At 40.3% G+C, this 17,263-nt stretch overlaps 1 protein-coding gene across 1 annotated transcript in view; it reads right to left on the bottom strand.

Annotated features, from left to right (window-relative positions):
• The window catches only part of Znf407 (zinc finger protein 407), a 209,998-nt gene extending 196,353 nt beyond the window's left edge, over positions 1–13,645 (bottom strand). Inside the window, exon 1 of the mRNA XM_050165042.1 lies at positions 13,551–13,645. Coding sequence (XP_050020999.1) covers positions 13,551–13,612 — 62 coding nt within the window. The 5' untranslated portion in view covers positions 13,613–13,645. The remainder of the gene's footprint in view (positions 1–13,550) is intronic.
• Positions 13,646–17,263: the final 3,618 nt, after the last annotated feature.

The raw sequence follows: 17,263 nt of genomic DNA, 5'->3' as shown, positions 1-17,263 counted from the left end.
AATCCCTTCCCTCAGGGCTCATGGAATTCAGAGTGAGTTTGTATTTTTGGTTTTTGTTTATTTTGAAAACAAAGAAACACAAAATAATACCACCAAATATATACACACTACTTTTATTTCCAAAATTTTCAAACTAAGTTATTTAAAGGACAAGTCTGTAGCTATCCACACATCTAAGAAATATAAAGATTTCCCTACAAGTAAAGCTATACAAGAAGCTATGTTGGGCAAATTAAAACTATCTGTTACTAATATTTGCAAAACAATGAACATAGATCTGTGAAAGCCACCTACAGAACACAACTTGACTGAGGAAAGGTAGTGAGAATCACCCAAAATTTCTACCAGAGAACTTCCACAACTCATAAACGCTTTTAGTAATGTAGCAGGATACAAGATCAACTAAAAAAAAAATATCAGTAACCCTCCTGTACACAGATGCTAAATGAGCTGAGAAAGAAATCAGAGAAAAATCAACTTTCAAAATAGTCACAAATAGCATAAAATATCTCGGAGTAACTCTAACCAAACAAGTGGAAGACTTGTATGACAAAAACTTTAAATCTTTGAAGAAAAAAAATTGAAGAAGACATCAGAAAGTGGAAAGATCTCCTATGCTCTTGGTAAGGCATAATTAACACAGTAAAAATGGCAATCTTACCAAAATCAATGCAATGCCCAGCAAAATTTTCACAGGCCTTGAAAGAATGGTACTCAACTTCACATGGAAAAGCAAAAAACACCAGGATAGCCAAAACAATCCTGTACAATAAAAGAACTTCTGGAGGCATCACAATCCCTGACTTCAAACTCTACTACAGAGCTACAGTATTGGAAACAGCCTGGTATTGGCATAAACACAGACAGGAGGAGAATTGGAACCAAATCAAAGACCCGCGTATTAATCCACATACCTACTAACACCTGATTTTTGACAAAGAAGCAAAAGATATGAAGTGGGGGAAAGAAGCATATTTAACAAATGCTGCTTGCATAACTGGATATCAACATGTAGAAGAATGAAAATAGATTTCTATCTATCACCATGCACAAAACGCAGCTCCAATAGATCAAAGACCTCAACATGAAGCCAGCCACACTGAACCTTATAAAAAAGAACCGGGGAAGCACACTTGAACACATTGGCACAAGAGAACACTTCCTAAATATAACCTCAGCAGCACAGACACTGAAACAATTAGTAAATGGGACCTCCTGAAACTGAAAAGCTTCTGTAAAGCAAAGGACATGGTAAACAAGACAAAACAACAGCCTACAGAATGGGAAAGATCTCCACCCACCCACATCAGACAGAGGTCTGATCTCCAAAATATACAAAAACTCAAGAAATTGGTCATCAAAAAAAAACAGATAATCCAATTTAAAAAATGGAGTACAGACCTAAACAGAGAATTCTCAACAGAGGAATCTAAAATGGCTGAAAGACACTTAAGGAAATGCTCAACATCCTTTGTCATCAAAGAAATGCAAATCAAAACAACTCTGAGATTGCATCTTACACCTGTAAGAATGGCCAAGATCAAAAACTGATGACAACTTATGCTGGAGAGGATGTGGGGTAAAGGGAACACTCCAGCATTGCTGGTGGGAGTGCAAGGTAGTGCAGCCCCTTTGGATGTCAGTGTGGCGATTTCTCAGAAAATTAGGAAACAACCTTCCTCAAGACACAGCAATAACACTTTTAGGTATATATCCAAAGGCTGCTCAATTGTGCTACAAGGACACGGGATCAACTATGTTCATAGCAGTACTGTTTGTCATAGCCAGAACCTGGAAACAACCTAAATGCCCCGGACTGAAGAATGGATAAGGAAAATGTGGTACATTTACACAATGGAGTACTACACAGCAGAAAAAAAAAACATCTTGAAATTTGCAGGCAAATGGATTGAGCTAGAAAACATCATTTTGAGTAAGGTAACCCAGACACAGAAAGACAATTATCACATGTACTCACTCATAAGTGGTTTTTAAATATAAAGCAAAGAAAACCAGCCTACAAATCACAATCCCAGAAAACCTAGACAATAATGAGGACTCTAAAAGAGACATACATGGATCTAATCTACATGGGAAGTAGAAAAAGAAAAGGTTTCCTGAGTAAACTGGGAGCATGCAGACCTTGAGAGAAGGGTGAAGGGGAAGGGAGAGGCAGGGAGGGGGATCAGAGAAAAATATAGAGTTCAATAAAAAAAACAATTTTAAAAATATATATAAAGAAAACCTGAAATGCCCAAAAGTCTACAAGAAATTAGCAAGAAATTCGGTCAATAAATGGGGGTTGTTTCGAACTTCAAGTGAAGAAGGACAAACAGGCAAAAATAAATGAAAAAGAAAGTTACATACTTTACCCAGGAGGCAGATGAAAACTCACTCTGAGACTGCACCTCCCCCACATGAATGGCTGTCATTTTGAAAGCAGATACTGCTGGGGTTGGTGCCACACTCAGTGAAGTAGGAATTACTTTAGCACAGCCATTATGGAAATTATTATGGAGACTTCTCAAAAGAAATCTAGAAATATGGAGCTGGACAGAAGGTTCAGAGGTTCACAGCACTTGTGTTTGCATGGAGACCAAGTCCAACTCCCATCAACCTTGTGGAGGCTCACAACCATCTGTAGCATCAGCTCCAGTAGATGCAATGCAACCTTCTGGCCGTCATGGGAACCAGGGACATGGCACACGTTCATACACATGAAAGAGAATTTGTAAAAATATTTAAAAAGCTCTAAAAATAGAGCTCCTGGGTCTATAAGGAAAGCAGCCAAAGTCGGCATAGCCGTATGCAGATGAACACAACGGTGTGCACATACACAACTATGTATTAGCACACGCAAGAATGGAACAACGTTATTGTGGGAAATTGGGTGGCTAGCTCATGCCCGAAATAACAACACACAAACTGTATTCATTTAAGAACTGCTTGGCCCATGAACTCTAGCCCTTACAGGCTAATTCTCGCACCTGGACTAGCCCATTTCTAATGATGTGTGTAAGCACCCCAAGGTGCGCTTACCGGGAAGATTCTAGCCTCCGTCCATGCTGTCCGGGATCAGAGCAGAGTCTGACCTCACTTCCTCTTCCGCCCAGCATCCTATTCTGTTTATTCCACCCACCTATGTTCTAAGCTATGAGACCAAGCAGTTGGTTTATTACTTAACCAATGAAATCAACAGATTGATATATGACACTCCCACATCATTATGTGAAGTTTTACTCTTTTGGCTTTTTGAGGGGCCACCACCAAGCTCCATAAGAAATCACGGCGACTTGTTCTTACTTATGAATGCCTGGCCGTAGCTTGGCTTGTTTCCTGCCAGCTTTTCATATCTTAAATATCACAACTATCTTTTGCCTCTGAGCTTCTATCTTTTTCTATTTCTTTATACCTTTCTTTGCTTCTTTCTCATTTGCTTGCTGGGTGTAGCTGGGTGACTGGCCCTCCAAATCATCCTCTCTTTATTCTCTTGTTCTTCCTTCTCTTTGGTTTTCCTTCTATTTGTACTCTCTGCCTGTCAGCCCCGCCCATCCTTGCCCCTGCCTTGCTATTGGCCATCAGCTCTTTGTTAGCTCATCGGATGTTTTAGACAGGCACCATAATACAGCGTCCCAGAGCGTAAACACAAGTCACACACCTGAAAAAAATATTGCCAACAGGAGGAAAGGGCACTGAAATGAAAGAGCTCCTTCGTGGAATGTTAGGACGACACCACGGTCAGAGTCTGCTACAGACACCAATGGCATCTGACATTCCTATAAACTCTAAGTATAGGTTCCCTGCACCCCAAGCTCACAACAGATCATGCAAGTTGACCTAGTAACAAGGACTGGAGTGTGAAGAGGCCATCTTAAGAAATAACTGTGAAAACACTTCATTTTTTCCATCACAGCACTTCAGATTAAAGAAATAAAGTTTTACATCGGTTTAAACGAATGGTCAAATTTCCTTGATACAAGTTCATAAAAATTACTTTGAAAAGTTGTGTTTCCTGGAAATGTCTTGGGAAAAACATTGCTTAGGACGTTTTCAGTAAACTACCCAGAAGCAGCTGCGTAATGAAAGGATTCCCACGTTGATGGGTGGGCATAATGGAAGACCGCAGTAAACATACAGGCCTTGATTCTCCTTAGTCCTGGCAGTGGATGGGAATCAAAGAAAGGCGTTGCAGGCCTATTTCACCAGGTCCAGATGTATAAGCCAGCATTCTAAGTTAAGTGAAATTAGAGAAATGAATGGCAAAAAAACCTGAGATGCCAGCTGGTAGAAAACACTCTTTAGAAGTTAAAAACAGCTGATCCTCTTTACACTCTTACATTAGCAGCTCCAGAACCCCGTGAAAAATATCTCGATCATTCTGTCCGATTAAACAATGGCTTGAAAAATCAATAAAGGAGTATAGAATAACAATTATAACTGCAGTATTACAATTTTGGGTTTCTTTGCGGGGAAGACAAGAGATGAAAAAAAGTAAAGATAAACAAACATATACATAAACACACACACACACACACACTCTTCATTCTATAGTGTTCCGTGAGAAGGTGATGAGAAAGATCAGCTAAGGAAGGAATAAACAGGAGACTCAACAAGATGGACCATGATCTCCATACATGATAAAAGTGAGAAGCCAGTAGCTGTGGAATGTTGGGTGGGCATCTTAGAGAAAACAGAAAAGAGAGTCACAGAAGGAAAAGAAGGAATGTTTGACAAATATTACCAATGATAAGGCTCTCAAATGGAATCTGCATCATGATGAGAGTCACATAAAACGGAATGACCATGCAATAGCCCAGGACAAGGATGGGGTTCAACAGAGATGTTCGCACGTAGTGCCAAGCCACCATCCAAATGTCTTTCCTTAAGGCCAGACTCAGCACTGTCAGTTACAGCTCAGCTGGGAACGTGCAGGACACAGCAGCAGTCAAGGTCCTCTTTGCCAGAATCCAACCAACTCTCGTATTCCAAACCCTCGTCCACCCCCTTGGAACACTTTCCTTGCTAAGCATTTACTAAGGCATCATCCTTTACTCCCCCTCCAAGTCTTCCCCAAGGCCCCCGGGCAGCCCAGGGCTCTCTAAACCAAGAAAACACTGAACCATGGGCATCCTAGAGCTCTCGATGCACTTCCCTTAAACTGCTACAAGGCTAAGATCATTTACAAGGCAGCACCCTCTCCTGGCCCCAGCCCCCTCAAGGGAGCTCCTCAAGGGCCCCGCCCACAATTCCCTGGACTAGCTCACCACTTCACTGCAGCAGAGCCTCCTCTTTCCTTGTACACATCTTCTGCCCATCAAGTCCAAAACAAGGCCCATGGGGACAGAGGAGAGACTGTCATCTTTTAGATGTGACAAAATACTAACAAAGTCTTATGACTAGGACCGCAAGCGTTCTTTTAAAGCAGCAAGGATGTTCTATTCCCAGTAGGACTGACAGAACAGGTAAAGGAACGGGCAAGTGCAGCAAGGAGACAGTTCTGCATCTGTATCTTTTTCTCCTAAATGAGCATCCTGCCTGAAAGCTACCATAAGAAAGAGGCTGAAGCTGAGAAGAGGCTCCTGGACGCTGGGTAGCTGCCACAGGCTGACCCAGCCCATCTTTGCCCCATCCCCCAGCTTAGTTTCTGCAGTGAAGCTGTGAAAAATCTCCAGACTAGCATCTTGACAAACCCTGTATCACCGGACCCCTCTTACCCAATGATGCCTCTCTCTTGTCTTCCACTTACGAGCATCTTGACAAACCCTGTATCACCGGACCCCTCTTACCCAATGATGCCTCTCTCTTGCCTTCCACTTACGAGCATCTTGACAAACCCTGTATCGCTGGACCCCTCTTACCCAATGATGCCTCTCTCTTGTCTTCCACTTACGAGCATCTTGACAAACCCTGTATCACCGGACCCCTCTTACCCAATGATGCCCTCTCTTGTCTTCCACTTACGAGCATCTCCGACTTCTCCCTGAATTCACCCTGCTGCAGTCCATGAATTTTTTAAAAATTCTTAAGACAAAAACCCAAAAGCTACTGACTTTGAGTAACTTTTCATTTCTGGGACAAAGAAAGCATCCATCCTTCTCAGAAACACCCGATTATTTGTGTATCATAACCAGAATATAATAAAGAGGGAGAGTTTCTGATACAATGAGCAAGTGACTGCGATAAGTGAGAAGCAATACTGCTGTTAGCTGGTAAGCACTTACCAGCTCCACCGACACCTTAGGAGCAAGAGAACATTCGGAACTACAGGAGGGAAGCTGTACCTTAAAGTGCGCAAACAGTTTTCATTTGATATGAAAAAAAGACATTTTCTAAAAGTATCTAATAGGGATGTACAGTACTCAAGAGAGAGACATAAAACCAAGGGGCTAAAGATACATGAACTTGCAGGAAAGTATTGACTTAACTTTACAAGTTCCTTTTGCAATACTTCTGAGTTATGGGGGTTTTGATTTATGTGAACTTGTTAAAATATATCATTCACATAAATGGGACTTCCTCATAAGAAGCAAGAAAAGAATAAGACTGGAAATAACAGCAGTAAATACATGCCACTCCCTGAAGTCCTTTGCACGTGCTTGAGATGGGTCTCAGTTTAGGGCCTAAGCTTCCCAGCAGTAACACAAAGAGGAAAACGCAATTACATACACGATTCGCTAGTACCCAAGTAAAACCACAAATCATCACAGGAAAGCACAACATCTCCTCGAATAGAGACCAAAGAGAAATCACCTTCCCGAGTCTTGCAGGCAAGATATAATATTCTAATCAATAGCAGACCAAATACTGAATTAACAACAAAGTTGATTTCATGTTATTTTTTGAAACTTTCTTAAATTTAAGTCATTATCATAATAATTATAATGTAAAAACTAATCTATAGGACAAAGAGAAAAAACAGTATAGTGAAAGAAACCAGCTTTTAGCAATGATAACAATAACAACAACAATACTAAAGAAAAACATAAAAAACTTTAAGAAATGAATAGTGCAAAGCCCAGCGTGGTGGCATGTGTGGTCCCAGCACACAATGTGGGGGCAGAATGTGTCCAGCTGATGCCAACCTTGAACTCTATGCTAAGACCCTGGAGCCATGTGGAATTTGAACATGATGTGCCACTGACACTTGTGCTAGCTTTCACCGGGGAAAGAGCCCACTGCAGTAGTACATCCAAGGAAAACAGACTGTCAGCACCAATACAATCCCAAACTTTGACAGGGTGACTTTGTGTGTCTCTATCCACATGCGCCTCAATAAACTTCTGACTGACCCCATCAAAATGCAGAAGCCAATCTTTCATTAAGAACAACATTTGCTTCAGATGAATGCTATGGCATCCATCATTCTACTGAGAAATGATTCACGAGGTTTTGGTGTGGGACGATTCTGTATTTTGTCAATTATATTTTAAATAAACGCTGATTGGCCAGTAGCCAAGCAGGAAGTATAAGCGGGACAACCAAACAGGAAGTAGAGGTGGGTCAATGGGAACAGTTATAAGAGCTAATACGAAGCCTGAGCTAATGGGCCAATCAGTTAAAACTTATGTAGACCTCTGCATAGTTTTCTTTGGGACTAACGGCTCTGGGAACAGGGCAGGACAGAAACAGAACAAGCAGGCCCTCATGTTACAAGGTTTCCTTTCAATTAAAACCTCCTTTTTCATAAAACTACTGGGTCACATCATTTAGTCCTAACTACCCACAGATGAGGACAGTAAAGACGGAAGAAGGGAACCTGGAAATAGGCGAAGCTGCATCAAGTCACTAAAATGTGGCAAGTGCCTCACTTGTTCCATCAAGCCAGACTGGGAGAGCAGGCATGTTGTCTTCTACTTTGCCACACAGAGATGTCTTCTGTAAGTAATTTTAACAGACAGGAGTCCACAAACATTTTATTTTTCCTAAATTAACTTGTGTACGTAGTTTTAAAAAAGAAAAGAAATGCTGATTGCAAACAACAGAAAGAAAGGAAATCAGAGGAGACAGAGGGAGCAGTGACAGAAAATGGAGAGTCTGTGAAGTGACAACCACAGTTACAGCAGTCAGGACATAAAGAATCAAAACATCCGTATGAGAACAACCAGCCTACTTCAAATAAAACCGTTCATCTACCATGTAAATATTGAGTGAGGGAAACTATCTTCTAATAAATCAAAATAGACACAGGTGAACTGCTCAATCAAACACAAGCTATTATTTTAAAATGGACAATAAAGTGATAAGCATAATTTAAAGGGAGTAAAACCATACACGGCAAATAAGACCTTTTCTAACAAGAAGCTGTCAGTCCATTTTCTAAAAATGTATTGTTTCTTTCAAAGAGTGGTAACATTCCTAAACAATCTAAAGTACCACTAGAACTAGTTTAATGATCACAAAACCCACGGGAAAAGCATGTCAACACGAGTTTTGTTTTGCATGGCACCTTGATATTTCATGTAAAATAGCAGCACAACAAATTGTGAAAAAAAAAAATAGGAAAAGATACCTTTCCACTATTTTAACATGCAAACTTTCTGAAGGGAAGAAGAAAAAAGGAAGGAACCAAGGAAGTCACTCCAAACCTTTCACAGGGTCACATCCACACCCCAGAGACTCCAAGGGTCACATCCATACCCTGGAGACTCCAATGTCATACTCACACCCCAAACACAAACTTTTATGAAAGGGGGGTAAGGTAACAGACACATATAAAAATAAAAAATAAAAACAAAAAATCCCCCACACAAAATCTTTAAAAATCACATCTAACTGCTTAGAAACCAGTACTCCATCCTTGAGGCTGGGTTTCTCTGAGTCTGACTAGTTCTAGAATAGCTGTCTCTCTGCAGGGGTTGTGGGGGTGGTACAAAAGACACACACCAGCAGACTCAGGTCACAGGGGTAGATGCTCAGGAGTTTCAATCTAGTTCTGAAGCCCTGAATATTACTGTACTGCTGTTAATCCCTATTCCACAATAAAGCTTAGAAAGGCTGGTCCTACTATCAGAGAAGGAGTCAGGAGCAGCAACAAGAAAGAGCTCATTAGCTGAGCAGCAAGACCTAAGGCCAATCAAGAAAAACCTCCTTCTGAAATACCCTTTTCAAAGGGGCTGCTGCCTGAAAGTGCTGCCCCTAACTGAAATGGGCTTTCCCACATCAGTTAAGGTGATCATGAGACTATTCTGGAGAGGCTCCCTACTTGGGAAAGTCTAATATGTTAAAATCAACAATAAAAAAGCCAGGCACTCCTAAGGGGAAGGCAGAAATCTGAGTTCAAGGTCAGCCTGGTCTACAGAGTAAGTTCCAGGACAGCCAGGATAACACAGAGACAGATATTCAGTTGCCTTGAAAAACAACAATAGTGGGGTGGTTTGAAAGAAAATGGCCCCCAAAGGGAATGGCACTAACTCTGGTCTGCTATGCTCACGCACACCCAGCGAGACAGACTACATCTGTTGCTTGCACCAAGTCTGCCTGCATTCTACCATGTCACACCAAGATGATAACGAACTAAACCTCTAAAAATGTAAGCCGCCCAATTGTTTTCCATTTATGACAGTTGCTGTGGTTATGGTGTCTCTCACAACAATAGAAACCCTAACTGAGGTGAACAGTTTACCATCACTGAACTTGTGCAAAATGGAACCCATCAACATGACTGCGTGAATGGAGGAGGGGGTCCATGAGGCCCCTCTCTCCCTGAGGCATTGCCTTCGGGGGTAATGGTTGCTGCAGGAGGAAGTCACACCTACTTATAAGTTGCCCACGAGGTAGAGCGCCTAATCACATACATTCAAATAACCTTAATTACACCCAGTGGGTCCTAAGTTTTTACAAATGAGAGCTAGCCCCAAATCTCAAATGCCAATGAAAGAGAGGCCAACACTATCAAGGCACATTTGCCTTCTTCCACCCAGAGTAGAAACAACACACTGCTGTGCTGACATCTTCCAAACATGGTTTCCCTAAAACAGGCATAGATTATGGTCTAGATAATCAATATTAAAATGCAAGGGCATTTTCTCTGTCCACAAAATCATTTAACCCTTGTGGTTTATCATATATCATATAATTTACAATCCTTTAATATCAAAGTGGTGCCTTAAGTATTGTTGAAAAGGTTCTACCAGCAAGGATATCTCTTGACATACACACGCACACATTCACACACACGCACACACACACACTCACACTCACTCACACACACACTCACACACGCAAAGACAAACAAAAATCAAAGAAGCAGACAGGACTCCTAGACAAAACATACCTCTCCTATCTGCCCCACTGTTCAAAGCCTGCTGATTTTAAGCACTGTACTGCACGGACCTGATACTCACAGGAAACACACTAGTCATGGTTGCACTTACTTTTATACTTGTAAAGAAGCTCTCTTCAAGATTACTATGAATGAAACCAAAGCATTATAAGGCATTTTTGTTCACTTGAATAACAGAGATTAACACTCATTTAAAACAGGGATTACTTTAGAATGGACTTGAAAAATAAGTGGGGTTTTATTATTTAGAAATGAGCTAGATATGGCAATATTCAGTTGATTATATTTAAGTGTAAAATATCTCGCAAATACTATGTTATATTACCTTAAGGTGCATTAATGCAAATTTAGGTTCAAATATTGGATTTTTAAGAAAGGTATATTCAGAATATCTAAAAGAATTGGGGTTTTTTCTTCAAAAGTTAGTCATATTGACCAAATTTATTGGTTCATCAAACTTTATAGTCCAAGTATGTGGATTTGTTTTTAATAAAATATCATTTTTTCACATATCAATCAGAGCACAAGGCCTAAATACTTACATGCAAAAATTAATTGTCACAGCCTATTTGGTTAATTTCTATTACATTTTTCCATAATACACAATGCATTAGAGAGTAGAATCAAATTTCAAACATAAAAAATAAACTGATTATACTGTCCTGGAAATACTGAAATATAGCAAGCTTGCAAAATTGTTTTAAGGGAGAAAAATCTTTAACTTAACCGACAAACATTATTCCCTAACTGAAGGTACAACAAGCTCACCATTCTGTGATGCTTAAATTCACAGAAACTAAAGAGAGGAGCCTTGTACTGCATTACATTTGTTAATCATGGTCTCCTCCAATCACAGACGCACACTGAAAAATAATATTTAATCTAATTCCAGAAATTCTGATTCATGGTTACAGACAACAATGCTAGGGAAAAAAAGACAATATCACAAACACATCTGAATTAAATATTTCTTTAGCAGGAAGAAAAATAGCTGGTTTAGATGAATATTGCCCTTAAAAGTAGCCAGCTGTTCAGATATCTACAGCATTTTCACACTGCTGAACAAGGTTGGTATAATGGCTGCAAAAGCAAAGTGCATTATGGGAGAGGAAGCCACATGAGCTTTGTCAGCAGAGGAAGCTGCAGTGTTCCCAGTGGGCAATAGGTTTAAATCTTGGTAACCAACCTAAGACAACACTGAGAGGTGGTGGAAGCTGTAAGCAGCCTGGCTGACTGGCAGGAATCTGGTCCCTTTCTGAATCTCCTTCCCACACTAGGTTGTCCTAGCACTGGGAGGCTAAGTCACTGTTTTACTGCAGTAATAAGACAGCATGGCTGAGGCAAAGCATAGAGGATAGAGGTCATTCAGGGTTAAATTCAAGAGGTGCGTCCATGACCATAGGGACTGGGAGCAACGCAGCGGGCAGGCATGGCACTGGAACAATAGCTGAAGGCTTTTACACACACACACACACACATACACACACACACACACCAGCAAGTAAGTAGAAAGCGTGGGGTGGGGGCCAACCACTAAACGGGAAGAGAGCTGCTTTTGAAACCTCAAAGTGACATACAACAAGATCATGCCTCCTCATCCTTCCCAGACAGTTCCACCAGCTGGGGACCAAGTACTCAAATATCTGAGTCTATGGGGCATTCTCACTCGAGCCACCACATCCCTCCAGACTAATTTATACTACTGAGCTAAGGAAACAGGAAACGCCTACAAAACATAGGAAAGCTAAATAGAAAAACCAAACTCATGGTATCTTCTCATTGAAGGTGTTGGCATGATAAGTAATATGTATATAAAGATTAATTATACATGTGATTTTGATCTGAGGGAGAAAAAATAACACAAATTCTTTTCTATCTTTCTGATTTCTACAAGTTATAGCTATAAAATAATCATAATGTATTGTGCAGGATTATAGAATGACTGAAAAAACTCATGTGAAAGCAAAAGGAACAAATACTAAGTATGGGGGGCTGGAAAGGTGGCTCAGCAGTTAAGGACACTAACTGCTCTAGCAGAGGACTTGGGTTCAATTCCAGCACCCACATGGCAGCTAACAACAGTCTCTAACACCAACATCTCTCTGACACCCTCACAGACATACATCAAGGCAAAATACTAATACAAATGAAGTAAAATGAATTCTTTTAAAAAATACTAGTATGAAATATACTTTTGGCAAATCCCAAATTATTCTCTGAAAGTATACAATTTTCTACATTTCAAGAATAATCTGCTAACTGGGTATATTTCAGCCAGAAAGAGGTTGGCTATAACAATGAAAAGTATGAGAAACTGAAGCTCAGGTGAAAAGGAGGCAGACACAATACGGCAATATTTGAGTGTATCCATAGTCTGTAACCACACTCTAAGGCTAAGAAAACTGAAAGCATCTTAATTAGGAAAGGGCCATTAGACATGTTAGATACTACTGAAAGGGTGGGGGACCAGCATTATTGTGTGGATGACTTCAGAGATGTCAACATGCTGTGACTGACACTCAGGAGAGCATAGAATCTGAGTATTTTCTGGGGTTTAGAGGGAGGCTGAAAACCCAGCCTGCAGTCCAGGAAGCTGAGGGTGTTTCTAGGAGTGTTGAGTGAGTACACTTCCAAAGCATGGAAGCTATCACAGCTATCACAGTAGGGATGCTGCCCTGGCAGCCAACACTGCTTGATATCAGCTACAATGACTAGGCCTGCATGGTGACCTAATTACCATACACCACCAAGGGAAAACAAACCTGGCAGATCAGGACACAATAATTGTGGCGTTGTTTTTCATGACCTGGCAACTGTAGTATTAACTGGAGAATGACATGGGATATTTTCTTTTTAACATCAGCATTGTGTTTGGTTCTAGAGTACGAACTCAAAAATGTCATTTTAAAACCCCCGAATAAGAATATAGTAAAGACAACATTCATTTATCCCACCCCAACCCCAGTAATTAGTTTTAAACATTTGCTTTAGCATACATGAAGGTGTTTAACAGGGTCAATTCTTCTAATTCTATAGTTTTGTTTATATCAATGTACCTCTCAAGTATTTCATTACTTGGTTTTTAAAACTTCCACATGCCATTGCATTTTTCTGGAAAGTTGACACAATAAATGGCATTCAGGAAGAAAGTTACAAATTCAAGATGAACCACTGACACAAATCTGAGAAGTTATTTCATTAAACGAAACTAAAAGTGGACAAAACAACTGTACTTATTACATACAAAATACAAAGGAATGAAAATTACCTTTCTTTTGGGGTGCCAACTCCATGTTTGCCTAGTAGGTGAGTATTTAGGTGCTTCTTCATTACAAAAGCAACCCTAAAAAATAAATGAAAATGAATTATAGAATTATATCTTGACAATTGTCTTGAAATCTGTAGAGAACATTTAAAAATGATTATGGTATGGGCATACATTAGCACACCACAGGCACACTCAGAGAATAGCTCTTGGACAAGAGTGCCTCTTCGTTAAAGAGATAAGTACACCTAACACCTAAATTGCTGAGCTCCTTTTCTGGTTTGGGAAATCAGCCACGTCCAAGATCAAGGGATGGCTGTGGTTCTTTTAGGTACTGCCTCCACTGTCAGCTGGCAAGAAAGATGAATGAAAGGTAGCATGTGTAATGTTCAGGACCCCAGTCAATCTCACACTTCAGTCATAAAGTGGGCTTGAGAAAATGTCATTTTATTAAATATTTAAAAGATTATAAAAGAGAAAACGAGTATGTTACATAAGGCTTCTTTAAAAACACGGTTGTAATTGGAATAAAGGTTTTTAAAATGACATAAATGTTTATTATGTCTACAGCATGCAATGCAAATACACCAATGTGCTTTTGTGCCAACAAAATATCAATGTAAGTGGGGTAAACAAGAGTAGCTCCAGACTCACTATCTTGATTGACAGAGAGATGGGCTAATCAGCATCTGTATGGAATGGAGAGAATGCTCTCCAGCTCCCACAGCGCCCTCCTTCCCACAGCACCACACTGACTGTGTGACTCTCCACAGCACCAGATCTCATTCTGAAGCATCAGACAAAAAAGGCTAATTTGAAAAGTGGAGGGAGGGGGAGAATTTCCTGTTGTAACTTTGAGTGTAAAGGGCTTGCAAACATTTTTGTTAATTATGTATTACAGCTGTCCTTCATAAAGTTAATTACTAATAGCTAAAAGGCAACTGAATCAATTTGCATATGTACATGAAAGGCATGACACATGCAAAAATATGATTTTAATTAGCATTCTATGATATAAAAGGCTACAAATCAAATTGACATGTTATAAGACTCTTAACATTAAACACTGGATTTATCTGGACATGTTTGCACAAATGGGCAATGTGAAGAATGTAGAGTACTGCAGCCTCTCAGAGGGGATTTCCCCCCAAAAAATCAGGAGTCTCTAGAATCACAAAATCTACTTTTTAAAAATAATATATGTATGTTTATTTTCATATAATAGTAGAGGAGTTTAGGGAGAAAATAATATATTTGCATTTTAGATGATCTTGACTTCGTTATTCAAATAAACGTGCATAGGCTGACACCACCACCCATTCTGTTTCATACGTAGGCAATAACAACTATGACGATGGATGTTTGTAACGACGAATAGCTTGGGCATCTCATCAATCATCATAATGGAAAGATAATAATCACGTTTAAAGAATCAAACTGTGATAATATTAAGTGGTGAGCCAAACAGCAACAGCATAAGATGTTCTATATTTGTTTCTGCTTGATTTGAAGAGGATAAATAACATTTTTCATATCCTGAAAAAGAATACAGTAAAAACAGGAGTCCATTTAAGTCATAACTTTCCTAGTGTCCTCCATTTTCCCATAATTAAAAAAACATAAAGCTAACAGCAGTGAGCAAAGGTTAAAAATCCAAAGCTGCACAGCCCGGCTCATTTCCATGACCAGGGACAGGGTAAGAGATCTGAACTCAGAAGCCACAGTGCAGTGTTCGTAATAGAGAAGCATTCATTAATTAGAATGCTAAAGTCTTAAAAAAAAAATCCAAACCAAAATGTTCCATTGCAGAGGAAAACAACCTCACAGGAAGGAACTCTTACATGATACATGCTCTAAGTCTGCAAAGGGATTGTACTGTTAGAAGCTCAGGAGGAGATTTGTTACTACTAGGGAAAATGAAAAATGTATGCAGACTAGAATATGAGCTTACGTACAAGTGCAAAATATTTGCTCATCCAGTGTAACTTACACGACAGCCCTTATATCTGGCTATTTAAAATATGAGCAGTTCAATAGTTTCAATATAATTTTGAGTTTGTAAAAAAATGTGTGAACATTGCCTATCATCTGTCCACAGCATAAATAGACTACTGATTTTGGATAATTCACAGATACAACCAGAAACAAAAATGACCTTCCAAAAGAGCCCCAGCTGAAATGCCTTGCTAAGCAACATCCATGCTCTGGTCTCTGAAGCTCTATGTCAACACGCTAACTGTCAGTTGTATGTGCCAGGTACTGGGTGAGTTCTGCAGAAAACAGAAAACCGAAGTGACAGCAGGCCTTCATGGAAGTTTCTTCTTATACCGACAACAGAGGAATATAGGTAGATTAGCACAAAGCCTATAATATTGCTCCTTCGTTGGCACTGCTAATCATGCATGCATACGTTCCACTCATAGATTCATCAAGAACCAGTGCTGGGCACAGCAGAGAAGAGTAGATCTAAGCAGCCAGCTCTGTTGAACATGGGAACAAATGAAAGCCCCTGCTCTAGGAAATGTAGTTCAGGTGAAGAAGACGGGCAACAAGGGAAAACAGAAAGCAATTTATGCAATGGTGGGAGTTATGTCTGTGGGAGAAGAAAATGCACAGTGGGAACTGAGAGAGGATGAAGACCCTACCACTTAATGAGCAAAGGTGATGGTTCCATTCAGAGAAGAGACACCACAGACATCTGATGGGCCCGACTTGCTTGCCTAACAATACAGAGGAGGCCCAAGGCTACACTGGCATAAAGAGGCATGGAAGCCAGGATGGGGAGAAGGGAATGAGAACAGACCAGGCAGGCAACAGTCATGGTGGGGTAGACCATAAAGGCCTTGGCTTTTATTCTGTAGGTAATCGAAACAGAGGTGCGTTATCTGGCTTCCATTTTAACAGCAGTGTGCTCAATCTCTCTGTCTGTTTTCCCACAGACACCAGGCCTGGAGGTGACATGTAGCCTTCTCTGGAAGAGACACAGGTAAGGAGAGCTGTGAAGAGGATAGCGGGAACGTCTGCTATGGATAGTGGTGACCACAGATGGATGGCACTGGGTGTGGATTCTGAATGAAGAAAGATGAATGAAGGAGGCTCAGTAAAAGCACTAAGGCAGCCCACAAGACCAGGAGAGACATATCAGACCAAAGTCTGCCTCCGCTGCTAATGAACCCCATAACGGGAGAAAGGTCCTTATCTAAGCTGTCTGCCTGGTAAGACCCTGACCATCTGAAAACAAGTAATTTCTTTTTTTAAAAATTTGGGGCAGGAGCTAGCAAGATGGCTCAGGAGTAACAGAGATTGTTGTCAAGAACTTATGTAGTAGAAAGAGAACCAGTTACCATAAATTGTCCTCTGACCTGGATGAGCAGGCTGTGGCAAGCATGTGCCAACACACACACAAACATACACACACACACAGAAAGGGGGGGGGGGTAAAAAGTTATTTGAAAGATATGATTAGCCCAGGCTGACCTCAAACTTGTAATCTCCCTGCCTCCTACTGGCGTGTACCACTTTAGGCATCTATCCAAAGGATAAGCAGTCATACCACAAGGACCCTTTCCAACTATGTTCATAACAGATTTATTCATAATAGCCTGAACCTGGAAGCAACCTACATGTCCCTTTAACCGAAGAATGTATAAGAAAAATGTGGTACATTTACACAATGGAGTACTGCTCAGCAGTGAAAAACAATGAGCTCATGAAAT

Source organism: Alexandromys fortis, unplaced genomic scaffold (assembly GCF_014885135.2).
Source record: "Alexandromys fortis isolate MF-2015 unplaced genomic scaffold, M_Fortis_MF-2015_v1.1 scaffold_160, whole genome shotgun sequence".
NCBI lineage: Eukaryota > Metazoa > Chordata > Mammalia > Rodentia > Cricetidae > Alexandromys > Alexandromys fortis.
This window is presented reverse-complemented; position numbering and strand designations above follow the sequence as displayed.